General features: G+C 43.9%; 2 protein-coding genes across 3 annotated transcripts in view; both read left to right on the forward strand.

The window, feature by feature from the left end:
• The window catches only part of hipk2 (homeodomain interacting protein kinase 2), a 74,870-nt gene extending 57,883 nt beyond the window's left edge, over positions 1-16,987 (forward strand). Inside the window, exons 6-15 of one of the 2 annotated variants that reach the window (XM_071526304.1) lie at positions 3-187; positions 365-527; positions 3,135-3,360; positions 4,162-4,283; positions 7,277-7,407; positions 8,569-8,751; positions 8,872-9,210; positions 9,315-9,559; positions 9,722-9,882; positions 10,268-16,987. In XM_071526304.1, the coding sequence (XP_071382405.1) occupies positions 3-187; positions 365-527; positions 3,135-3,360; positions 4,162-4,283; positions 7,277-7,407; positions 8,569-8,751; positions 8,872-9,210; positions 9,315-9,559; positions 9,722-9,882; positions 10,268-10,735 (2,223 nt within the window). In that variant the 3' untranslated portion in view covers positions 10,736-16,987. The remainder of the gene's footprint in view (positions 1-2; positions 188-364; positions 528-3,134; positions 3,361-4,161; positions 4,284-7,276; positions 7,408-8,568; positions 8,752-8,871; positions 9,211-9,314; positions 9,560-9,721; positions 9,883-10,267) is intronic. The other variant, XM_071526309.1, reaches the window with a different exon arrangement.
• A 3,468-nt stretch (positions 16,988-20,455) lies between these two features.
• The window catches only part of LOC139649874 (UPF0606 protein KIAA1549), a 40,344-nt gene continuing 33,564 nt past the window's right edge, over positions 20,456-27,235 (forward strand). The window contains exon 1 of the mRNA XM_071526388.1: positions 20,456-20,588. Within this exon, the coding sequence (XP_071382489.1) occupies positions 20,456-20,588 (133 nt within the window). The remainder of the gene's footprint in view (positions 20,589-27,235) is intronic.

Consider the following 27,235-nt stretch of genomic DNA (forward strand, 5'->3'; position numbering starts at 1 on the left):
AGGTGAATATGACTTCGGATCTGGAGGGGAGCGACATGCTAGCAGAGAAGGCCGACAGGAGAGAGTTCATCGACTTGTTGACCAAGATGCTGACCATCGACGCGGACAAGAGGATCACCCCTATCGAAACCCTCAACCACCCCTTTGTCACCATGTCACATCTCCTCGATTTCCCCCACAGCACACAGTACGGCTTCACATTTGTCCCTTTTGTTGTTTTGTTTGATTTATATGATGATTACAAACTGTGGAATAACATCTGACGCTCTCATAAGACATAGTACTTATTTCTTCTCTGTCTTATTTATTGCTCATGCTCTCTCTCTCTCTCTCTCTCTCTCTCTCCCTCCCTCCCTCTGTGCAGTGTGAAGTCGTGCTTCCAAAACATGGAGATCTGTAAGCGCCGTGTGAACATGTACGACACGGTCAACCAGAGCAAGACGCCCTTTATCACCCACGTGGCCCCCAGCACCTCCACCAACCTCACCATGACCTTCAACAACCAGCTTAACACTGTGCACAGCCAGGTACGGCCGCCGCCGCCGCCGCTGTCAAAGAGCCATTGTGAAAAATAAATGTCTTCATTCATCAGCATGCTATTCAGCGAGCCCTGTTGAATGCGTCTATGCTGTCAGTGACAAGTATGTAAATTAGCGTCGCTTTGATTTAGTTTTGTGTGTTTGCGCATGATGTTGCAATAAAACTATGATTAACATAATAGCACGTAAGGACAGAAATCACGCAGGAGGGCTCTCAGAAACACATAGGTTGAAAGAAAAGAAAAATGCATGGTAAACAACATAATTAGGAACAACCAAATTAAGTGTATGTGAGCTATAATATTAATACATTCACAATAAGGCACAGATAATATAATCAGCTGCCCTGCATACAAGGAAAATATACAGTATGTACAGTATATGTGCATATGAAACACATTGGAAGGCTCACAGCCAAGCCAAAGCTCTAGAAAAAATATTCAGTATGCAATGTATTCATACAGCCAATCTAATGCTGTCTTATTCAAATAGCTGCGTTTTATCCATCCGCCATCACATCGGCCACCGCTAAGATTCTCCTGTCAGTGGTTTGAGCGGCTTAGCAGCCTGCGAGGGCTCCATTTGTCTGTCTGTTTATCTGTTATTCTCTTCCTTCTATTTGTTTTTGTTTTCTATCTGCTCTTTTGCCCGGCTGCCTGCACAGTCTCCGCGCTCGCCGGCCTGTCTCTCTGCCTCCCTGCATATCTATCTGTCTGCCCGCATTGCTGTCTGTGCCTCAGGTCCTGTGGGATTGTCACAAAGTGCTGATTACACACATGACAAGCCCCACTTCCTGCTTGCCTTGCATTCTGGGGCTTTCAGGCCTTAAGAATCCCTTTACCAGGCTTCCTCTCTTTTTCCCCCTCCTCTCTCTCTCCTCTCCTTCTCTCCCTTTCCTCCCATCTCCCTGGGTTTAGCCCGTGGTGCTTTACCACTTCGTCCCCGTACAGTCTGTGAATCGAAACTGCTGACTTTCGGGCTTCTGCCGGAATCACCGAGCGTCGCCGTGCAAGGTTTTCCAGATTGTGCTTGGTTACAATTCCAGCTCTTTTTTCTCTCCCTCTCTCTTTAGTAAACAGAGTTCTTTATCACCAACTATATCGAGCCAGCTCACACTGTGCAGCATGCGACAAAAACCCAATCTTGCTGTGATTTAAATGGATTAACATTCCCTCAGCTTGTCTTTTCTGCGCTTTGCTCCGAGGGCATATAGGCAGAGTTAAGTTCGTGATTTATTTAGTTGCATTCGTTTGCGAGGCCGGAATGCATCTTTGACTTGTATTTTGCAGCTTCCGTGCTTGTTTATGATGAATGCCACAGTGCCATATTGATTATGTTCCCTCCCCTGGTGCTCATCGAACACGCTAAAGAGAGCAAATGAAAAATGAAAGTGCTGTCTCTGTGTTTCCCTCCGCCCCTACGTAAGCTTAATGAAAGGGCTAAAATTAGACCGCGTCTCGTGAAGCAAATACTACGCGAGTACGAGCTGAGCAAACCGGTGTCTCTTAAAAGCATTTGTTTGTATCCAGGATGCTCCCAGGCTGTCTGCGTGTTGCACATGTCTCATTAATGGTCCATACACATGCTGGAGTTACCTAAGCTTACATAATTATAGTATGACTGTTGGCTGTGAAATATTGCTCCTGTCAGGCATATTGATTTGGAGGCCAGATAGTGAAGCTGTGGCATGAAATGTCAAACTCCGCTGCAGCTCATTATATCTGCTCATTATGATTCTGTAACTTTTTAATCTAAACAGACTTCATATAATATACTTTGGGATCCAGCACCCTCCATTCAAAAAGGATAATAACTGGCAGAGGTATATGTGTGCTTTATTGTTGCTGGAAGGAATAGTGAGACGCACAAAACATGCTACAATATCTCTCTTCTTCTTTTCCTCTCCGCCAGCGTTTGCTGCGGTAATGCTGTTTGAATCAATTTTAGTGACTTTTATTTGCAAAGTGCCTCGCATTTACAGTGCTTTATAAAGTTAATATGAACCAGAAGCACCTCCGTTCATCCGGTACATGTACAATATGTTGTCATGATACACAACAGGCAACACGGTCACGTAGCTGTCTAGGCTCAAAGAAAAATCTCATCACATGTAATAGTATACATTTCCCCTCTCTGGCAGCACATTACTCTAGCATGAAAAAGTAAAGGACCTTGTAGATGGAACGTAATCACATCTCAATCTAAATGTGCCCCGGTGGCATTTTGCTACGGCATTGATGGCTGATTATTCCAGGAATTGTAGCATTGATTGCCTCCCGCCCCCTCTTTCTTTCTCTCTCTCTAATTAATCAAATCTACAATCCACATATTCTTAGAAACATCAGCATCAATTTCCTCGTTTCTGTTATCGGCTTTCATCGATGATGGATGCTCTGCCATCCATCTCCTCTTGATCCAATTGTTGTTTCTCTGTATGCGTATGTTGAGTTGTTTATGTTGGAACATTATGTATTTTTTTCTGTTTTTACCATGTTGCTATTCAGCCATCCCACCTTGGACCGCTCCGCCTCCCCCCTCGCACCCATCGGCACCTCCACTCTCATGATTTTTATTTTGGTCCCATCATTCCTTTAGGCCACCAACCTGGCTCCCTCCTCCACCACCAATGCCACCCTTTCCCTTGCCAATCCCGATGTCTCCATACTAAACTACCAATCTGCACTCTACCAGCCCTCCGCTGCCTCCATGGCAGCCGTGGCCCAGAGGAGCATGCCCCTGCAGCCGGGGGCTCCTCAACTCTGCGCCGCCCGGCCCGACCCCTTCCAGCAGGCGCTCATCGTCTGCCCACCCGGCTTCCAAGGTAAGGAAGTCCAGCTGGTCAGCGTGCACTAGCATGGACAGATCACCAGTGAGATCATCAGTGTCGCATCTGTGGTCATCTATGTAAAAACAAGATAAGATTTCTTATCTGCTGAGAAATAAAACTTAAAAATAAGCTTTGTATTGTTTAGTTGTTTAGTTAGTTATAGCTGAACTCCCAAGCCTTCAATCGGTTTTTAGCTGGTACCATACTGTACATGCTGTAGTCAGTTTTGGGTCTGTCTTTGTGTACAGGCAGTCCTCTGCTTTTTTTCTGTCTTTTTGGCTTTTTGTTTTGCAGCTTAGCCTCGCGCCCCACAGGCAATGTCAGTCTTGACATACAACAGCGATCCAGCGATAAGTTGATGAGGCAATTAAACATTTGAAAGGAAATTTAATATCTTTGCTTTGATGCTTTTGTCTCCTCTATGTTTGCACTGGGAGGGCAGAGGAGCTCCAAGGCATTATTTTATTTGTTTATTTATTCTTTTTGTGGAATGGCTGATAAAATTTCCATTATTAGAAACTGTGTTTGAATTTATACCATTGCCATGGCTACTGTTTTTGTTTTTCCAAGTAGGATGAGTATATTTGCACATAGCAACAGGTTTGGACATGTGTTGAACACAGATAAATCAATATGCATATTAGGCGCCTATGGGCATATAACATATAACACATTGTCTGATCTCTCACTATTCATTTTTGCAGGTAGCGTGATTGTTTTTAAGTGACAGTTATGGAGGGTATTGTGCTGTGGTTTTGTTGACATCCTCTGTGCATGTGCTTTATTTGCGTGCAGGGCTGCAGGCGTCCCCTTCCAAGCACACCAGTTACTCTGTGCGGATGGAAAATGCTGTTCCCATAGTGACACAGGCCCCCGGTGCTCAGCCCCTGCAGATCCAACCTGGCCTCCTTACACAGGTAGGAAGAGACTCCAGTGTCACTGAGAAGAAACTCATACAATTTTGGTATCTTATAACCACAGTGCCTATCAGATACATTTCTAAACTCTCGCATTTAAAAAAAAAAAAAAGCTCCCTGCATCCCTAGTTTCTTAAGCCTACATTTAGCATACTATCCATTTATGGAGGCTGGGAATTCGTGACCCTGCCCCTGCTGGCAGCTGTTTTGCCTGAGTGCATTCAGACCAAGCTCTCCTGTGCATTACTCTCTCTCTCTCGCTTGCTCTCCCTCTCTCTCTCTCCTTCTCTTACTTTCTCCCTCTCCCTTCGTTCTCTCTGCTGTCCTGCTCTCCTGGAGGCTGAGGCTGCCACGGTCTGATGCACACAAAGGCAGGAGCCTTTCACATAGAGAGGGCCTTCACTTGAGCCTGCTCACTGGAGCTGGAGCTTTAGCTGCTAATATACAGTTGTTGGAAGTAACAGAGAGTGACTGTGCATCTCTCCCTCTCTCTCTCTCTGCACACACTGTAGACCACTGCCATCGCCACCACCTCTTTCCCTATGGAAATTTCCATGAAGGCTTTAAATATCCCTGAGAATCCGGGGAGTTTGAAGCACTCCCTTATCTCCAGTTAATCATGCAGTAGGCAGGCAGGCAGGCAGCAAAGCTGTGTGTGTGTGTCTGTGTGTGTTTGTGTCTGTGTCTGTGTTTCTATGGAGGGTTAATCTGTTCAGATACCAAATGGTGATTAGCTCCAGAGCTGCTTCCAAGTCAGGCGCTCCAAATTACAGGCCTCAGAGGATCCTGGGAGGTCAGGGGAAGATTGGATGGAGCTCAGAATGACCAGGGAATTCATAACATCACCAGATTGGTACAGATATAATAGATCAATCAAAGGCAAAATCATTATTAATGTTACAGCTACATCTTATGGAGGACAAATGAAAGTTACATAAATTGATGTATGTTGTCTAGATCCCATAAAACTGGGGTGCTCTGCAGGTATTCACTATAACCTCTGCCTGCAGACATGTTAAACAAAGACAAGCTATAGTTAACATACGCAGATGGTTTATATAGGCCAGTGAGCAGCGCACCTAATAACCGGGTGTGCAGTGTGTGTGTGTCCGTGTGTTTATCCCTTTACTGTGGGAGGTCTCACAGGCTTGGCTGGGTAGTTGTTTGCCTCTTGGTAGCATTCTCCCCACCTTTGCCTTTAGCCACCCACAGCTCACCGTTGCCCCCTTTGCCGGGCCGCTGTCTGCCCACCCTGGACCCACGCGGGCTTGGCTCTGAGCTCCCTGGGTGTGCAGAGCGAAGGAGGCTCCAGGCAGGCAGGCAGGCAGGCAGGCGGGGAGGCAGGGGGAAGCCAGCAGGACCTTTATCTGGAGCAGGAATGCAGAAAATGTGGAAACAATTGGGGAGTGAGAGCTGAGGCTTTCAGAGCCCTGAGGTGACAAAGGGTTTTCACCCGGGGAGCGAGGGTCGAGGTGGGAGGCGGCGAGGCGGGGAGGGCCGCCGATGGTGATGGTAGGCTCTGGGAAGAAAGAGAACGGCCTCTTAACTGGGTTACCATTTCAGGGCAGACAGGCCGGTTACACAACGCAGACGCCTAGCGAGAGAGGTATGCAGAGTACCAGGAGTGGGGAGATATAGAGTGAGCAGGCGGAGGAGGAGCGTGAGATGGATGGATGTATTAGAGTCTCTTAATGGCATGTTGATAAAAGGCCTTGGATGTGGTCTTAGATGTAAAGACCATCTCCAGTTCCAGAATGTTCCATTAGAGATGTCAGCCATCAGTGCACAGACGAGGCAGCTGTGCTGGCCTGCAGATGCCCCCTGCAGCACTTCAACCACAGGCTGGCTGCATGGACATAATCATTTTTGCAACCTGCCTCAGACAAAACAATTCCACTCCCACAGACCTGCAGTCAGACTCTGTTAGAGAACAGAATGGTTATTTTGTGTCAGAATATAATGGAAACAGACAGGGCAAAGAAACATATCTAAATATAAAGGAGAAAGTGCTTGCGTTTATCCCAAATGTTACACCCAAAGACATTACACAGACTAGCTGCCTTGTATTTTGTATGCTCTCTATCTCTCTCTCTCTGTCTCCCTCTCTTTCTCTCCCTCCATTTGTGTGTGTGTGTGTGCTGCAACACATACTGATGCAGTTGTAAATAGATGTGCAAATGGTATTAAAGGAACAATTCATTAGCCCTGACATTAAAGTGCTAATCAATAGAACTGCATTAAACTATTAGGGTTACACACACAGACACACACTAACACACACACACAGATGCACATGCATGCATGCACGCACACGCACACGCACACTCACACACACACACACACACACACACACACACACACACAGGCACAGGCACATCTTGGGGCATATTATGCCTGCCACTCCTCTCGTTCTGCATAGGAAATACAAAGTAGCCTCTTTCACAGCAGCTTGAATAGGCCTATGAATTTAATTAGAACATGAGTTGATTTTACTTGTGCCAAACACGCACACACACGCACGCACACACACACACACACACACACACACACACACACACACACACACACAGAGAAAGGAGTTGCTGTACATCTTTATTAAGTCTTGGTCTTATCTCTTCTGTAGATGAATGTATCCTGAAAGCGAAGGGAGTTCATTTTGCATGCCCAGTAGCCAGTTTAAACCAGCTGCACATTTTTATGCACTTTTGAAAATATAATTTGTCACAGCATCCTGGAACGAATCAATTCCGTTCTCCTCATCGCACTGTTATGATCATTTAAATCAAAAAAGCAGGAAGGAAAGAAACTGCTCATCGTGGGTGATTCTGCAATCCTCATAACACAAAGTCACTGTGTTTGCGAGCATTGTTAAATGGCAGCTGACACTTTCTCTGTGTCTCTCTCTCCCCTATTCTTATTCCTCTGCCCCTTTTCTCCTTGTCCCCGTCCTTGTTTATCCCCCACTCTGTGCCCCCCCCCCCCCCCCCCCTCAGCAGGCCTGGCCCAGCGGCACCCAGCAGATCCTGCTGCCTCCAGCCTGGCAGCAGCTCACCCACACCTCGGTCCAGCACGCCACTGTCATCCCCGACTCCATGAGCAGCACTCAGCCTCTCGCCAACTGGAGGTGAGCAACGCCGCCGCCACTTTTTAACAGCTTTAACCTTCGGTGATTTTGGAGAACATTTATTGAAGTCGCAGCCTTCATTCCACCCTTCACACAGGGCTTCTAGCAGTGGTGATAAATATTTTAGCTCTTACAAAACAATCCGCTGAGATATGTCAATTTTAAGATATCAAAAAAAAAGAAGCACTTTTTAGTATCAGGTTTTTACACTTTGCAGTAACAAGGTAAGACTGCGGTTCAGGTCAGCGTCTGTGTAGAGTAGATAAACTGATTTCAAAGACCAGCAGCGGGCTCCTTACAATAAGCATAGGCAAGCATATTGAGGTATTATAGATAAAGATGTGCTGTAGGATAGAGGTGTGGCGTCCCGCTGATTGACAGAGGAGCCTGTGCCTCCCTGACAGCTCGTCCTCTATATCTTCTATGAATCACAGTCCCTAAGTGAACACCGGTGCTTTTATAAGAGCAGATTTACCTCAGGGAGATGGGATATATGTACATGTAGGGACATCATGTTGAGTATAGCCTGTCACTGGGATGACTTGATAAATGGATGGATAGATGGGAGAAGGTAATCTGCAGGGAGATAAGCAGGATGCAGGTATATAATGTGTGTGTGTGTGTGTGTGTGTGTGTGTGTGTGTGTGTGTGTGTGTATGTGTGTGTGTGTGTATTGGTGGGGGGTAGTGGTGCTGGGGGGCACGTGTGCTCAGATTCATTTGGAGCTGTCCATCTTTTGGCCAGACACCCTCTTCTCCTCTCTTCTCTCTCTCCCTCTCTCTCGCCATCCCTCCCTCCCTCCCTGTCCAATGGCAGCTCTATTGTCCTCAGAGAGACGATTGGGAAAGTGTCGCACTTCCTCTGCAGAGCTATCGCTCCACAGCTGCTGGTGTCAGCTCCTCTGCCCTCCCTCTTTGCTCTCTCTCCCTCACTCCCTCACTTGTTCCCTCTCCTCCTTTCCTCTTCTCTCACAAAAGGTAGCTGCTGCCACCCACTGGCCTGTGTGGGAAATGCTCACCGTACTCCTCGCATTATGTTGTGATGTACCATCCTGCTGTATCGTCACTGTATCTCACTTGACTGCGTGCGCCGTCCTGCGCTTGCAAGGTTCAGGGGGTGTCCTTAAAGTTGTGGGTAACACCAAACTATGTTATCTTGCAGGAATTCCCACCCTCATGGCAGCCATTACAATCCCATCATGCAGCAGCCGGCCTTGTTGGCTGGCCACGTCACGCTCCCATCCAACCAGACGCTCAATGTGGGCGTGGCACACGTCATGAGGCAGCCCTCAACCAATAACAACTCCTCTTCCAAAAAGAACAAGCAGCACCAGATGTCTGCCAGGTACTGTGAACACTGGGTGACTCATCAGTGCTGCCTTTTCCCAAACTGGCAACTAAAACCTCATTATATCTTATATCCCTCTGTGTGACACTGACCCTCATCTCTATATTGACCTGTCAGGAACGTGTCCGCCTACGAGGTGTCGTCGTCTCAGGCGGTGCTCTCCCCGCAGCGCTCCAAGCGGGTGAAGGAGAACACGCCGCCGCGGTGCGCCGTGCTGCAAAACGGCTCCGCCGCCAACTGCCCGCCGCTGCAGGGCTGCGGCGGCGGAGGGTGGGGGGGCGGCGGCGGCGGCGGCGAGGCGGAGCAGGCTTCCAGCACCACCCGCGATCATCAGCACCAGCACCACGTCCCCCGACAGACCATCATCATCCCCGACACGCCCAGCCCCGCCGTCAGCATCATCACCATCAGCAGCGACACGGACGAGGAGGACGACCACAAGCAGAGCAACAACAGGTCAGTGCCGGGCTTTTGAGGAGAGACGTGGGTCTGTAGAGCGGAGCGATTCGGTGTTCTCAATGACTGTCCCCTCTCCGGTCCCCCCCTCTGTTCCCCTCCAGCTCGTCTTCCAAGCAGAGGAAGAACGTCATCAGCTGTGTGACGGTCCACGACTCTCCCGACTCCGACTGCTCCAGCAACAACAGCCCCTACACTGTGGAGTCTAGACCCCCCAACAACAACAGCTACGACACCAAGACCACCATACTGGACAACTACAACAACGGGAACCCCCGCACCATCATCATCCCCCCTCTCAAAACCCAGACCAGCGAGGTCCTGAATGAGTGCGAGCGCCTGATGCCAGGTAAGGGGAGAGAAAGCTGGGATATTGTGATTTATGAATATTGCAGGGTATGCTCTCCTGTCTAAATTATTAATTAGAGTTAGGTATTAGAGTAGAACGATAAAGTTGTTGTGCAAAGTTGGCGCTTCCCGGTTGACCGAACTTGTATCCCCTCCTGTCCAGATGCAATGAACCATCAGAATTCAGCCTATAAGTTCAAATCCTCCAATGGCGTGGTGTCTGGCAATAATCACCTGCCAGGGGGCATGACTGGAGGCGGAGCCTACCGACAGCAGCGCTCAGGGCCACACCCCTTCCAGCAGCAGCCTCTCAATCTCAGCCAGGTATGGAGAGACATACATTCAATTAAAACCTCAAGGAACCTATGGCTGTATGAGTATGTGTGTATCAGAGAGAGAGAGAAAGGGAAATGGAAAGAGAGAATATTGTCACTGTCAGGTGAAAACCTTGTATTTCCAACTTCTTGTTTTTTAGCTTGATGACAATGCATTTTTGACATTATCCAATGGGTTTTGAAAGGGTTTCATCAGCCCAAGAGGTTGGAGAATTTTCTCAACCCATAGAGGAGCATGAAATCCTTCATTGGAAGTGAAAACATGAAAATCACCAAAATTGGAGTTACAAGGTTTTCACACAACAAAACAACAGCGTTGTGTGATATCTCCTGCATTAGAATACATAATATATAAAACTGACATCCACTTCCAGGCCCAGCAGCACATGGTAGCCGAGCGCAATGGAGGCCACCGGCGCCAGCAGGCCTACATCACGCCCACCATCACCACTCAGGCCCCGTACTCCTTCCATCACAACAGCCCCTCCCACCACACGGGCAACGTCCACCCGCACCTGGCCGCCACGCACCTGCCCAGCCAGCCGCACCTGTACACCTACACGGCCCCCGCCGCCCTGGGCTCCACCGGCACCGTGGCCCACCTGGTGGCGTCGCAGGGCTCGGCGCGCCACGCGGTGCAGCACGCCAGCTACCCGCCCGGCATCGTCCACCAGGTGCCGGTGAGCATGGGCCACCGCGTGCTGCCCTCGCCCACGCTGCACCACAGCCAGTACCAGGCCCAGTTCGCCCACCAGGCCTACATCAGCGCCTCGCCCGCCTCCACCGTCTACACTGGATACCCGCTGAGCCCCACCAAGGTCAACCAGTACCCTTACCTCTAGAGAAGAAGACACTGACTGACACTGGAGAGCCTGACCCAGCGCTGCTGCTGCTCCCCCGATCCTTCCCCCGACACCCCCCCCCCCCACCACCACCACCTCCGAGCCCCATCATCTCCCCGACCTCAGACACAGAGACAGAGGAAACATGCAATCCTCACGAAACTGTCACGTATAACTTGAAGATTATAACGACAGAGAGAAAAAGAAAAAAAAAAAAAGATTCACAGCCTCTCTAGAAGGGAAAAGGAGGGGTGGAATTTCAGAGGGGTATAATTCAAGGGGTTTTCTTTTGAATCTTTTTTTTTCTTTTTCCTGAAAGGGCCAGTTTTTTTTTTTTTTGCTTTCATTTCTCATTTTTTTGGGCTTTACTTTCTGAGGAAAGTAATGTCTCATTAGTTTTACAATGAAGTCTCTGAAACAGGCCTTTTGGGACAGAGGAGGTTTTCTGGTTTGAAACGGATCTTTTGCTTTCTTTTATTTTTCCCCTCTTAAATTGGGAAGTGACTGTTGAACAGGGGTTACTCTCTGGAAGTTTGGATTCCCAAGAGAATTGGGAGAAGGTGAAATACGGAAACCTGCTGCTCTTCAAAGAAAAAAAATATATTGATGGCCTTGAACTGTCTTAATATTTCCAAATCATTCACGGTGCGGGGAGAAAGAGAGGCAACTCCCCCCACCCCACCTTCTCCACCTGAGGAGGCTTCTGGAAATATAACCAACAGAAGACAACAAACTTTCTAGTGTATTTATAGATATTTTTCTTTTTCCTTTACGTTTCACCTTTATGACGATACTTCAGTTTTAGCTAGGTGTCTTAGCTGGGCCCCGTTCTTAGAATGTAGCAGTCTGCACCTGTTTGTTTTATGAAGAAAACATTTTTTTTTTCTGATACCAATAGATTTATTTGTTCCTCTTTTTTCAATGTGATTGCACAAAGTGGTTATAATAACATAGGCATGTACAACGTGATTGTCTGTGTGTGCTACTGTCAGCCATGTGTGTGTAGTCCACCTCCTCAAAACCCTCTGCAGTCTTTAGGTTTTGACCATTGTTCCCTCGTAGTGCCTTACAGATATAACGACACAGTTTACTTGGCTTGGATCCTGAGAGCCACAAGAGACTATAGCTACACTTAGAGAAGAGGTGGTTCCCTGGTTTGACATCCTATTCGGGGCAGTTGTAGCTCTCTTCCAGGTGTAGGCTCAGCCCTTGCTGTTTCTTGTCCTTAATAACAGCAAACTATAGATGATGATGATGATGATTAATGTCAGAGTTGATATCAAACTGAGCTATTTTATTATGTGTGCATGAGATAACTTGCCTGGGGTACTTACCAAAGTCATTAGATAAAATTCTTGTTACATTTGCTCTGGATATTAATGTAAATATAAAAATGTACAGTATAGCTGTAAGCCTCTGTCACAGTGGTACCCATAATGTGGCTTTAGTTTGGAATATAATTGTTTTTTATGTTAAATCACACAAGGGAATTCATGCGCAGTGATTACAGAGCAAGGATGTGGTTTGTTTTTTGGCAACTGGAAAAATACAAAATAGCGTAAAATCAAGTGACTACGATCAGTTTAAAATGTACAGGGGATGAGTTACAGTATATCGTTCAAGACACAATAGAAGTCGACTTTAAGGTTCAAAGCTAGGCCGAGAGAAGGGGCCTGCCGGAAAGCGGTTGTTGCCATGACGGCGATCCCGCGAGGCCAGAGAGAGAGAGAGAGAGCCTGGTTGCTGCGAAGAGTAGAGAGTAGAGAGGGCTGTTGGAGAGAGATACTGTGTAGGCACGAGAGAGGGGCTGGTAGAAAGCATAGGGTTGGTTCAGGTAGGGATTGCGGAGGGCAGGGTGAAATTCCTTATCTTAAATGGGACTAAAAGAGTAGCATGTTGGCACTGAGCAGGTTGATAGTAACAATGAGCCCGGGTGGTTTGGTATATGAGCCGCAGGGGCACTGCATGAACGCACACCTATAACTCTGACACGAGTCCTTTTGTTGTTGTTGTCACTGTTGTCGTCGTCGTCGTCGTCGTCGTCGTCGTTGTTTTCCCCGGCAAAGATAAATGGAAGTTATTTGTCTTGAGGCCTGGCCAGCGTCTCGGAGCCGAGGTGAGCAAGAGCAGGACAGAAGGGAAACGCTACAGCATACACCTGGAAGGGCATCTTCTGGAGAAAAAAACAAACAAAAAAAAAACGGGCTCGGTTTTGTCGCCACTGTCCATTTGTCTTCGAAGCAGGTTAGACCGCAGACACCGCCACCCCAGCTGAAAGGGATATATACCTGAAAAACACGTAGAGAACCGATAGGGCTGTCGCTTTGTGTGTTTGCTGCTTGATTTAACAGACATAATTTTCCTGTAGCCAACGATACGAATAATCTCCTTGTTTGTTTTTGGGCACATCAGAACTGCTGGTGGTTTAGTGAAAGCCTTCCCTTCCCCCTTCATGGTATTGCCATAGTACTTGCATTTGAAGTGATTTATTATTATTTTTATTTTTTTTCCTTTACATTATATTGAACTTTTGACATGGCTGTAGTACATGTTGTGTTTCTTTTTAGAGATTGTTGCAATAATTCTTGTGGATGTTTTATCAGTGTGTGTGTTTTTATTATTATATGTCAGGCTCATTTCTGTTTTGATTTGTAACCTGGGGGTTGATGTACAGTAATATTTAGTATTCTTCAGAGGTGGGTGCACCTGTGTAAAGTGTTGCAACACTGTCGATGATAGTAACAGTGTTGAGTTGATGATAATCCAATGGGGCCCTTATAGATAGTTTATAGGCTTGAGTGTGCCACACCCAGGTTTGAAGACCCAACAATAATCCCCTGACCTTAAAGAAGACTCCTGATGGGCCCCAGTGTGGTTTCTCATCCTGGTACTCGCTTCACCAATACTCTACACTCCCATCAGCTCCAGCATGCAAACCTCGGGGTCCTGGCAGTCAAAGATGTGATATTACATAGTACGTTGCTGGTTACATCATTCTTCTCTGTTCTGTCTTTGTATATTGTTTGTTTTTTTGCTTTATTTCCTTGAGGTCAGTGGGGCCTAAGCACACACAGATAAGGGAGATGATTTTTTTCCATTGAAACTTTTTGGCTCCTCTGTTATGAGGCAGACTACTGAAACATTCCACTGTTTGAGGGAATCTGGCGTTGTCCATCCTACACTGCTGTCCCGTCCCCCCCCCTCCCCCTCTCTGTCACCGCGGGGGACGGCGTTGTCATACTCAAGACTTTTCTCTCCTCCCACCAAAGAATTCAGCAAATTGACGGTGTACAGCACACAGCACAGTACAGTAGGCTACAAGCAATCCTCCATGGTGTTGCTAAAGCAGACAAGCAGGCAATAAGTTCCGGTTTAAAACTCTCTTCTTTAAAGTGCTTTACAAGTGCTTTAAAGGCTGTTATTGTACCCCCCCAGCAAATGCATGTGTGCATATGATGTGCAGGTACAGGGAGGGTTTACCATACGCAACGCAGTCATCCATTTCTTTAGAGTTGCCACAGTGTTCCTGGACATTCAAGCTATAAGAACAGCTGCAGTCTATTTTCAAGCCTCCTTTTTTTTTGTGTTTTACTCGCATTATTCGTCACACTTTGCCCCTAAATAGATCGAGCGATCATTTTGTTTGTTCACTAAATACCTAACTTCTCTCCAAATTGTTTTATATGTAAGTTGTTTTTTACGTTGTTGATGTTGTAGCTTTATCAATGTTGTAAGAAAATGGATTTGTACAAAAGTAAATTAATCAAAAATATACCAACAATACCTTTAAAAATCGTGGTCACCTGCACAAAATGAATGTAATATGTGACCTGCAACATCTGAAATGCTTTAGATCTTTCTCAGTGGGTGACCATTTAGTTGGAACATGAATTTGATTTCTAGATCATTTGTGGCCATGCATGACGCAATAATTATACAAATGATCTCCAGCATTCACATATAATACAAGAGAACTAATGAAAAAGTATCACTATCCTGATTTGGGGGTTCTAAAAAAAAAAAGTTCACTATTTTCTCAAATCAAACAACAAATTAAGAGAAGCCCTATACACTCAACATTTTTTTTTTTCAGTGGAAAATAACTTTGGATGTGTATGATACCTTTTGTCTATCGCCCTGTTTCACATAACCAGTGTTTTGTGTTTTATGAAAAAAGAGGAATCAGAAATGTGAGCATTAATGTAGATCGAGTGACCTTACAATTACCAAAATGTGCTTAAGTAGAGTGTGAAGGTGTTTTGTGTTGTTGAGTTGAGCATAGCCTCCCCAGCCAGCAATTTCACTGTTAAGAGTCCTGCCTTCCAAATAACCAACAAGACCTTCAGAGCTTTAAGGTGTGGTTTTAATTAGAGAAAGCTACGAAAGGCAAGTCTCTCACTCTCTCCGAAGCCTGGAGAGTTTTTACAGCTTTGTTATCCTTTTAAATATACTCAAACTACACGAGACATGTCAAACTTCCAAGTGTTTTTTTTTCCCCACAGTGCGATTGTGAATACAAACTCCTCCTGGAACTTTGGAAACATTGAGAAACATTCCTGAAGGCGCGGCACACAGTGCTACATTAGTCTTCTTCGGCCAAACAAACTCCTCTGAAGTGACTTGAAGCTTAGCGGGAAGTGGATAAGGAGAATCAGACGACCCACAACATCAACCCACCCGCTGCCATGTAATTTTGCAATCAGTCGGAAGAGTCGCGGCTTCCTCCCCAAGTTAAAAAAAAGGGGGGTTAGGAGCAGGTGTTAGGTGGATTAATCATGTGCTGATGTACTTTCTTTCACCGAGAATTCATCATCTAGTCACACAAGCATTCTTAAAGCCCTTTTGGATGAGAGTGTATGTTTTGTTTTTATTTTAACCTTTTTGTTAAGGAGATCTGCTCCTTTGCTGGCTATTCCTTGGGGGAATTCAGGGTGAGGTGGTCAAGGTTTGATGCCGTCACTGATCGAGGGCGTCAGATGTTATAAATACAGCATAAGAATTTCAGAACCAAAATTGATTCAAATGTGATTGTTTTCCCACCCCCTTCCTTTTTTAAAAATCTGTATAAAACCAGGCCATGCAGTATGGCTGGAGTACCACCAGCTGATTTTCCCAATTTGTCTTTGGTCCTATTTACGTCAATGAAAACGTAGCTTTTTCAGAGACCTCTAGCCAAAGAAAGATATTTCTGTAGTGTTCCTAGATGGAATCTGGAGGTGGTAGACCAAAGCTCCATTCAAAGCCAGATTTTGCCTGTTTACACTGCAAAAAAATATTTTTCTAAAGCTAGATCACATGTCAAAGCCAGATTTGAAAAGCCACATTCTGTACCAGTGAATAGAGCCCCATTTGAGGATATGTTTTGGATTAATTACGTAAACTACATAAGCCCTTTTGGTACATCTCAAAATGACAACAGTAAACTACTGTGGCTTCTATGTACTCGAGTTTCTTTTTAGGTACTTGCACAGCAACATTTAAGTGAATTAACAGTTTCTTTACATTGTCTCAAGACCTAAGAGTGCATCAAACCCTGACCCCCTTTTGTGTCCATTGCTGTATGGTTTCTCAATGGTGTAAAATCTCATTCTTTGTCGATAAAGCTAATGTGTGCTGCAGTATTTCCTAGTATACTTCTCTGTTAATTGTCCTTCTCATTTACTTTTGTTTATTGGGGTGTGATGTCTCATTATTTCAATCTGTTGATGTAGCGTTCTATGTATACCCTATTCCTTAGCCTAATATTATTAAGTATGTTATGAGAATGGATATTTTACTGGCTTTATAGAATGTTTAAATAAATATAATAATGACAATAAGAAGAATGATTAATTAAACCTCCTAACAAGTTGAGTACTTGCTACTAAGCGCTTGTGTTACCATTATGATGTTGTGTGCTTCTCTTAATCATTTTCGTTGTAGAAAAATGGAGTGAATTTATATTAGGCTTCGAAAAAACTAATGATAGCATTGTAAATTTACAGGAGGATTTTAACAGACAAACAACTTCGTCAAATAGAAGAATATAGTTATTTTAATTGTCCTCTTTACTAACTGTAGGGTGAGAAGGGGCTCGCGTTGTGGTGAACTATGTTATAGCTTGTTATTCACTGTTACTTTTGATCATTTTTTCGGTCTCCGAGGTGAATCGAGTTATTAATGAGAATTTGTATGCTCACATATGCATATTGTATATGTGTAGAAATGTAATCACACTTTGTCTTGGATTTACATTAAACTGTTAAGTCACGGCACCAGTCTCCTGTCTTCTACTGTGGTATATATGTGTGTTTGCGGGTTAATTGTGTGTGTCTGAGCAGAGTTTTATATCTCTTGTAATACATCAGAGAGGATATAGAAATATACAATACACAACAAAGATACTACCCACTATTTACACACTATTACACAAGAATGTCAAACCAACTTTGGCCCCATGAAAGAGCACTCAAGAAACTTCTGCTCCAATATACAGTTGTACTTCTGGACCAAATGGGATTTATTTCATCTAGCGATGGCAGAAATCCTCTCATTCTATAGATTCTATAGATATCATAACCATCCTTCAACTGAAGCCCAATGTCGGCAAGCATCCACTCTGCTGAAGTGTGTTTGAACAAGACACTGAATCCCTACCAGCTGCAGGCTGCTGCTCTGTAGCAGAGCCTGACCTCTGACCTCCCTGTGGAGGGGGACAAGCCAAAAGAGAATCTTTCTATGGGGATCAATACATCAGACTATTAAGTAGGGTTTTGAAAATAGATATATGATCAAGGGTCGAAGTAACAAATTATAATTACTGTTGTTACTGTAATAGCTGTTTCGTGTAATTATACTTTTTTGAGTATTTATCAGTAATGGTCAGTAATGTAAAGCTTTTTTGACTGAGGTTTTGTACTTTGCTACATTTTTAATCACATCTATTACAGAGTACAAATTTTGCAGGCTCTCCATGAGCATTTCAATTGAAAGTCGTATACTGGCCAAATGTGGAGCCATTCAGTGAACACTCAGCCAAGAAGAAAAGAGTCATCTGGCTTTATACTTTGTTTTGTTTTTTGGGTTTTTTTTTTCAGTTAAACTCTGTCCTCTCAGCTTTTTAGAATTGCATGGAAAAGATCACATCTAACAATGTTCTCCTTTATTAAAAGTAATTTGGTAACTTTTACTTAGTAACTTTTTAACTTTTACTTAAAAAGATTTTTATACCAGTAGCCTAATTTTAGCTCTACTTACGAAAAAATTCAGCAAAGTAACAATGGTTGTACTTGAGGTAGGTTCTTTTTCCACCCCTGATCATGATGCCCTTTTCCATATCTTCATGGTACATGAAATGACCCTGTTAACAGTTCCATCCAGGCCAACCCGATCCAGCATCAGTTCAGTTAGTAGTGTACTACCACTAGGTGGAGGTGTGCACCAAAATTCTGGTGTACACACACTAACATCGACGTGACTAGGTCATGCTGCTCACCTCCATCTATTTTCAACTGCAATATCTTCCTATGCATGATATAACAGTAACTAGTTTTTCTGACTTCAAATATAATGCATTACAATAGAATCAGACGTTGAGAGAAAACGACATAGTTTCTTACTGTTGTGTGTGCATCATAGCAAACTGCAACTGTCTCGTCAGAAAGTCTGAACACTCCGGCTGAACAGACTTGTCAAATCGGTATAAGGTATAAAGGTATACCATGAGCTCCACTCGATGATCATTAGTAGGCATACAACCATCAATATAAACAAAAATCAATTAGGCCTATTGATTTATGCATTTGCTTTTCCCCTTAAAATACCCTATCCTCATTTAACTTACAGTCATCAGTTTGATACTACTTACTATGTTATATACTAAGAATTTCGTACCATAAAGGTTTATGTCAGCCTAAAAAGTAGGTAAACTCTGTTCCTCTAGTAATAGGTGGATATACTGGGTTTAGGGCTTACCTCTATCCCTGGTTGTAGTGCATCGCATATGGGGCAACGTTGCCGTGGAAGCCGCAGACGCCAGTCGAGGCGGACCAACCTAATTTCAACCCCTATCTTGACAGAAAAGACCCGGAGCCAACGAGAGCGGGGTTCAGCAAACTAAGGACCAATCAGATCAGCTAAGAGGCGGGCCTAACCCAATCCCCAGGACGAGTGGTCACAGAGAGAAGGTAACTATTACCAGAAGAGTGTCAGATGAAAGCCAGTTACCAGCTAGTGCAAAATGAATTTACATTGAAATAACATTAGACGTAGGCAGGTGGGTATTTTCAGGTTTATGCCGACGCCCCAGACAGTATTTTGTGATATCCAAGGACATTTCTTGTGACCCAGACAAAGGAATTCATAGAGCGTGGAGCTCCCTTTTTTGGTAAGTCTGAATACGCAGCTATGAACTGACTGACTGGGATGGCTGGGGGAAAAAAACAAAAATCTGTGTTATCTCTGCACTCAAAAACTAGCTTTGGGAAACATTTTCAAAGTACATTAGCTAACCCATTTTTAGGATTTTGCTGCGACACTCAAAAGAGGGATGCAACCTGCTTTATCAAGCAACATTTAAAGCCACATGACCGTTAAGCTTGCAAGTAACGGGACGGGATGTAGGACAAGAGACTACTGTATAATGATGAGACCCGTTATCTGAGCGACTAAGCTAGCTAGCCATTCAGCCGGGGACGGAGGTCTGTGCTGGGTCTTTTGTGCGGTCCTGCCACGTTATACGTTTATCCACCTATGCAGATTAAGTTGTTTGTTGCAATTTACTCGCTGGGCTAATAATCCCTGATTTGCATTGCATTTGCCTAATGTTATTAACGTCACCTTACACTGACCTGTTTGGACATGTGCATGCCTTTCATAATTCAGGTGTATTGCGTAGTTAAATAGAGACAGACCTGTCTGCAACCCCGAGTCATGTTATTTCTAAGGTTTACATGGAATGGAAAGTTTTTCCCTTAGAAATATCCTACGACTTTTGCGGTTTGGTATATCTAGTGTGTGTGTGTGTGTGTGTGTGTGTGTGTGTGTGTGAGAGAGAGAGAGAGAGAGAGAGAGACAGTGGATGTGAAAGGCACAGAGAGAGTCAGACATATCAGCACAGTAAAATATATTCTCCCAAATCAAACCAAATATATGGAATGTTAGAATCCAAAATTTAATGCACCCGAAATCTATTTTGAAATGCCATGTGCATAAAGAAAATTGTAGTTTGTGACCTCATTTCATGGCCTGACAACACAATGGAAAATAGAAATAGCCTGATTCCCTTTGAACTATTCATTATCAATATAATCAAACATATCTTGTTCAGACTGACTTATTATTTAGATGAGCTTTCTATTATCATCACTGTTGTTATTGTCATCAAAGCTCTTTGAATTAATTTGACTAAAGAGTGCATGCAAATGCATACATGTGCCTGAGTTTGATTAACAGTGCTTGTTTCCAGTTTATATCCTGTGAATGGAGCAGTCCTCATGATGAACAGTAGACTCAGACAGCTTTGTTCGGAGCGTCACATGTCGTCATAACGACACCATTGCTCTTTTGTTTTCAGCAGTCCTCCCTCACCGACAGCACATGATGTGGAAGAAGGGACCATAGACTAAAGGAGATCACAAGCGAGAAACCCACCCAGATACCCCAAGCTTTTATTTTCCCCATCGGAATGAATCTTCTCTTCATAAGTGGATAAAATGCCTTGACCCCCCCCCCACCCATACGATGGCAGGTTTAGTCTCATCTGTGGGTTCGGTGGTGATGCCCAGGGCTCTGTTGCGCGCTCATGGCCCGTGTGCGGTGTTTCTGGGGATGACGGTGTTGGTAACAGTGATCGCAGCCGGCTCACCTGTTGCAGGTAAGAGAACACCTGTCATGGACTCACAACAACGTGTTCTACCAATTTGTACTTTCTGTTACGGGACAGACACAGATCAATGTCTGTGTCTGTTACCATTCAATTGATTTTGAAGAGCATAGATAAGCAATACACTCTCCACTTCAAGTTACACTTCTGAGGTGATAAACTCAACCCAACAATACTTGAGGGGATCAATCTGATGGAAAAACTACCCACGAATATATATCTATTATTTCATTTCAGTAGTCCACAATACAGTATGTGATAACAGGTGGTAAATCAACAGGTCTCTAATGCTGTGGAATGTAGATGAAAGTATTGAATATGCCATTTGTCTACGGAAAGGTCCACATTACCCAACTCAATTATGCAGTTACTCCATTTTTATGGTAGTTATCATTTAACCGGATTGAACAGTTAGATAAATTTAACAGCATCGAATGTGAACATGAATGCTATGTGAACGTATTTTCTGTGGTGTGTGGGGTCGTGTGTATTGCGTCACCCAAGGTCCGTGCTTGGCCAAATCATGCTCCTAGACTTGATGGATTCGTTTTTGGTGTGCTGTCAAAAATGAATGATTTTTTTTATGATCAGCCCACCAATCATATTATAGGATTCCTGTGAACAGAGAGAAATCAGAGTGACTGAAGCCTAGAACCAGTTACCAAAAAATCTTCACTTAAAACTTGTCATTGCCGGATTAGAAGAAAAGACATGATAGATGGTGTATAGGCCTAGCCTGAACATGTTTGTTTTGATTAGCCTATAGTTTAATGCGTAGTTTGACATGAAAAAGGCCTATTCCTAGTCTTTTCCCAGTATTTCACCATTCCATAAATTACTTAGGCCTAATGTCCTGATGTGTATGTGAACAGATCTGTGGTATTCATAATATGGACACCTGACAGAGAGAATGTTTGATTCTGGATCCTCACATTAAGAAGTGAAGTGGCTGTATTTCTGTGTTGACTCCCGAGTTAAACCAATTTCCTGCAATGAGAGAGAGAGAAAAGATCTAAGTCCATCCATTTAATGGGTGTTTTCCCCAGGCTTACTTTCATAGATAATGACATGATCCCATCAACACCCCTCCCCCTACACATTGTCCAGTGAAAAGAACCCGTTTTAAGAGCGGCCAAAAACTCATGATATTACAGGGTAATAGGATTATGCACCAAATGCCAGGGTGAAAGCCTTGCCGCAGGAAATCAGGAATTAGTTCATCTTTAACTCGCATGGTCACACCTCACTTCTTTCATTTGATGACCAATGATCTGCCTGAGCATTGGTAATGCCTATTGACAGATTAGTCACTCAAGTGGGCTACTGACTTTCTTCAGTTTACCCATCCTGCATTTGTGAGGCACTAATATTTTAGTCACAAGAAAGAGAAACCAAGTCTTTGCACTGATGGAGACCTTTATTAGACAAGTCATCCCATCAGGCTGTTCTTTTACATTTGACACATCAGCCGTGTCCATTAGTTCGCAGAGTCTTCTTATCTCATTCCCCAGAGTCTAGAGACAGGCATCATCCACATTCCTCACTCTGTCAGCTATGCTCTTTAGGGCAAGACTTATGTTGTTGCCTTTTCAGTGAAACTATAAATCCGTTCAGCCTTTGCTTATTGCATCACTGAACACACTATTTGAAAGGAGATTAAGCATGAAAAGATTAACCATTTGTTTGCTCACACCAAAAGTTGGCAATCCCAAATGCCTCACGTTGACTGCTTGAAACTTCCAGAAGTTGCCAATCTCTCGGTGTCAGTCGAGTTGTGCTTTAACTAGGCTACTGTATTGCTCGTTTAACTTGCTAGACATCCAGGGAGTCCCATGGGAAACATGCCTTCCTGTGCTGCGCTTGGGATTTTTCTCCAGATGCATTGTTTCTCCAGATGTGTCTGTGGATGCCCGTCATGATTGACTAGCCTTGTGTTTGCTAACCGGATTGTATTTAAGGAGTCCCCCATTTGAGATGATGAGCTTAAACCTAGGATGCGATAGCCTAGTGTTTGGCGATGTGGCCTGAGTTTTTTGAATGGTGACAGTATACTCTATATAACGGCATAATAGTTTTGCAGACATTTCAGACATTTTGCAGCTAATGACAAACTTGTTGACGTTAAGTCTGTAGAACATAAATATGTCCGCTTGGTTATTGTTCAGCCAAAGATTGTTTGCCTGCAGCACCGGTGTATTGCTTTTATACCGGTATATCGCTCACCACTATGCTACTCTGAAGCTTTCGTCATTTGATAGGGATACTTCAATTGCTTTTGTAGATTTGCACAAGGGATTTATCAGAGTTCTTTTATCTCTTGCCCGAACCAAGCTTCAGCCATGGTGGAGACGTTGGTTTTGTAAACATGGTCACATCTATTGCAGGAATATGAATGTTGGGGATATGTCCTCATGCTTTTGATGGTCACAGTAAGCTCAAACGTAACACTTAGCAGAGCGTTTCTTAGACAGTTCCCCTGTGGCAGACTGCACACCACTGCATCACTTGAGCATAAATCTATCAGCCATGGTTTGGATTGACTTCAGACAGCTCCATGCTGGTCTGAATTAGCCTATTTTGTCTCTAGTGCTCTAAATTTGGGCTAAACATTTCTTGCTGCATGACCCTGAAAAGTGATAGAGTAGGGATGAGCCTTGTGTTTCTTACAGGATATCTTGTTATCCTGCCCTAAGGGACAATCAGGCCTTTTACAAAGTTAGATGCATCTTTGAATGTGTCCATTTCCATGTCAACAACATGTTGCTGAATCCTTTGAGTGCAGCCTGGTGGTTTGCTTAGGCTTATGTTTCTTCCTTACTGAATGAAAGAAAACAAAACATGCATGCTCATTCACTTCTACCCCCTTTATTGTGACAGCAGATTGTTGTATAAATGTGTATCTCTTATTATGCTGAATGTTTTCCAGTTGAATAGGTCAAACTTGGCTGTGTGTTTGTGCCTTGAGAAGCGGTGACAAGACATTAACATTGACAGTAACATTCACAAAGGGATTACAGTATATTCCTTAGTCACAGCCAAGAGTGTTACTAACAAGCTGGGCTGTGAGTGGAAGTTGCCCTTTGTCTCATTAGCTGAGAGCTGCTCTTGTCAGATTCATCGGGCCATTTTCAGTCCTTCCTGCTGAAACATTCAGGGGTCGAATCATCAGCACTGTAGCTTTAATTTGGCCTATTCCTTAAAAAGCGCTGGTGATGAAATCATACTGAAACATCTCCTAAACCCTTAAGACTACTGGCTGCACTTTTAACGAGTCAGAAAATCATGTGTATTAGACACAAAGTTACTTTTATTCTTTTTGAAGAAATCTAGCCTAGTTATAGACTGATGTGTCAAAGAAATGAGCTTACCCATGACTACACAATGTAAATCCCAGATCCTATTAGCTAAAGATCTAAAGGCTATAAAAAGATCTATTCATCATCCTACAATGTGAAATAAAATACTGGCAAGGAGTGGGACCAATTCTTTAGATTGTTTACATTGTTATTAAATACACTGAGCCTTAAACTAGTCTGTAACTCACTGTTTTATTCCCCTAAACCTGCCAATAATGGCTTATCCTGGATGCAATTGCCCCTGCTTGCTGCGCAAAACTACAGTTTCAATAACTGTAGTACCTAATAGCTAAAGATGTAATTAGTTGGTAAAGCCAAGTTATCCTAGACAAGCCTAATAAATGATATTCTACTTGCCCTGCCCTGGGAATCTGTTAGGTTAGCCTTAGTTATCATATATGACAGGAGGTGCTCCTCATCCTTACCCATCACTACACAGTTCACTGCATTTCATGAGCATGATGACAGCTCTGTTTCCATGCTCTGTTTCTGCAGTGGAGTCACCAGCCCCACAGCCTTCCACCTCCAGACTCAGAAAGGAACACTTTATAGTTTTGTAGGTCAAATAAGAGCATTCTTACATTCCCTGTTTTTTTTTTATTTTTTATTCCACATCTGTACCCTTAAGAGAGTGAAAGATCCTTTGAAAATATATAGGATACATTTTTAAACTTTATACTTGATACCATAAAGTGCCCTTGCAATTTTTATCTCAGTGAAAGCCCAGCTCTCAGTCTCTGCATCACAGCGGCTGGCAAGGCAACTCAGCAAGCCGTAGGCCAGCGAAGTCCTGGCTAATTACCAGTCCAGTCCGTTGCCATGTGAAATGTGATCTGTGTGGGATGACAATATGGCCATTCATTATTCATTAGAGCTAGGGGCCAGTTGCAGATCAATGGGCAGAACCTATCAAAAGCCAAACACCGGGTGCTGCTGCACTCGCCAGGGCTGCAATATGACCAAAAAGATCTATTGGAGAGCAGCCGGCGTCTGACCCTGTCTATATAGGCTGCCTACTGGCCTGTCCCTTTGAAGCCAGCATTATTTGGCTCTGTTGAGTACAGTGGAAGCTAGTCTGCTGGTCAAGGGTAGGTCAATGATAGCGGGCACCAACATTTTGAAAACAGCTTTTTAACTTTGTCTTTATTTTTGCACTTGTTATAGGCCTAATCTTTTCCGATATCATGTTGACATATGAAAGTTAAGGCTGGGTATAATCTGAAACTCTATGGATTGCTTTAGCCTCATCTACCTAATGTTTTCCATTTGTCTGCTATTACCTGCATCATACTAGTAGGTTGTAATGTGAAGGTGCCACAGTGTGGGCCTGTGAATGCACATCTGTTAGTGATTTTGTGTGCCCTTTTTTTCTAGTTTTTACCAAGGCAAGTTTCCACTGCAGTTTCAGCGTCCTACAAGTGTCCAAATTTACCATAAATATTGTTGCTGGGCTTAAAAAGTGAACGACAGTGATCCTGATTAATCAAGGACTGCATCAGCTCACTGGTGGTCTTTTGCCAAACATTATCACTAGTAACCCTATTATGATTTAATAATACATCAATCAATTAACCACACTGTTTCTTTGCCTACAATTATTGGGCTTTTATAATTATTTTTAGCCAGTAGGTATTTAGGCCTATTTGCTTGTCAGGATTGTATGATCCATTGCTTAGAGTGTTTGAAGGATATAAGAGAGGTAGCCTGTTTGATTTGGGCTAGCATCAAGTTTGTTCTTGCTCCACATCCATTCTCACATTTGTCCTCAGTTTATAAAATCTCCAGTAGTTCAGGTATAGCTTTGCCTTGGTGAATTCAGTTGGGTGTTGTTCAATTTGCTTAGCAGAAATTTGTGTAAGCTAGTAGACTTGACCTGCCGTCAGTTATTTGCGAGAGCTTCTGATCGCTGTGTGTTGTTATAAGAGTATCACTAAATGTAAACTACTCTTGAAAAAATCATTGTGTGTGTGTCTGTAATCAAACCTGGATAACTGAGAACTCAATTATCTAAGTTTCTTTCATTACAAAGAAATTGCTTTATGTGCATTTACAATGAGTTGTGAAGACAGCCTATCAGTGTTGTGAACTTGAAATGTGCAACGTAAAGTTCACGATTTGGCAGAAGGCAACACTGAGGCCATATTGTGCTGAGCACAAATCACTGTTTGCTCCAATGAACTGCTGCTGATTATTTATATATTTATCAGAGCAGATGGTGCAGTTCAGCCCGACCTCTTTTGAGCTACTCCAGGCTAAATCATCCTGTTTTGGACCTTTCAAGTCCTGGCGCACCACTAAGAAACCTAACAATAAGTTCATCCCAGACTTAGCCTTGCACAGATAATTCCCTTTTTTCTTCTCCCATATTGACTTTTAGGCCTATTAGAAAACAGCCCTCCCCCCTCCCCCCAAGTGGGCCTAACCTAAATCAGTGAACAGTGTTTGTTCTCCTAGGACTGTACGCATGAGACCGGCCTGTGCTGGGAGGACTGAGGCAGAGCAGAGGAGGGTGCCGAGTGACACAGTCCTCTGGGCCTCTCTGGTTACAAGCTTTTGCCTTCCTGTCTTTCGAAGAAAATCAGGGCTGTGGAGAGTGAAGGAGTGTGTGTGTGTGTGTGTGTGTGTGTGTGTTGGGGGTGCTTTTATGAACCTGCGTCTCCTCAACTCTGTTATACTTCTCCAGACTGCAATAGTGGGAATCTCTGAAGATGCTTTGAAAATAAAGGTTTCTTTAGTAGGCTTTGAGTTGTAGCTAACTATACCCTTTACTTAGATTCCCTCTTTCTTCCTAAGTTATCTTTCTTCCTCTTTCTCAATCGGCCTTTCACTTACTGCTCCCTCCCCCTCCTCCTTATCCTGCTCCCCTATCTTTCTTGCTCTCCCCCTGTCCCAGTCAGGTCTCCATTCTCATGCTCATTCTTGGCCACACTGAAGGCCAACTCTCTAAAGCTTTGTGGTGTTCTTGACTGTTGTTGATCTATTAGGTAATGGGACAGATTGGGAGTTGTGTGCAAACTTGATTTCTATTTATATCCTACACTTTATTATTGATTTAGTTTATCCTCTGACCTTATTGTCAGTGCTTGATGTAAATGTGACTAGTGAGTGCATCGGAAATCAACTGATGTAGGTTTATGATAAATGGGCTCCTATAAAACCAATCTAGTCTTGCTCTGTGGGGGGGCTGCTTGCCTTTTTGCTCTCAGACAACTTGTTCTAATTGAACTCAACTGATAAAAACAATGGAATCTTTCCCATCTTAAAAGCTTCCCCGATAAACCA

Source organism: Centroberyx affinis, unplaced genomic scaffold, assembly GCF_046629955.1.
Source record: "Centroberyx affinis isolate AG114_WGS23_722 - 3 ecotype Tasmania unplaced genomic scaffold, CSIRO-AGI_Caff_v1 ptg000111l_1, whole genome shotgun sequence".
Lineage (NCBI taxonomy): Eukaryota > Metazoa > Chordata > Actinopteri > Beryciformes > Berycidae > Centroberyx > Centroberyx affinis.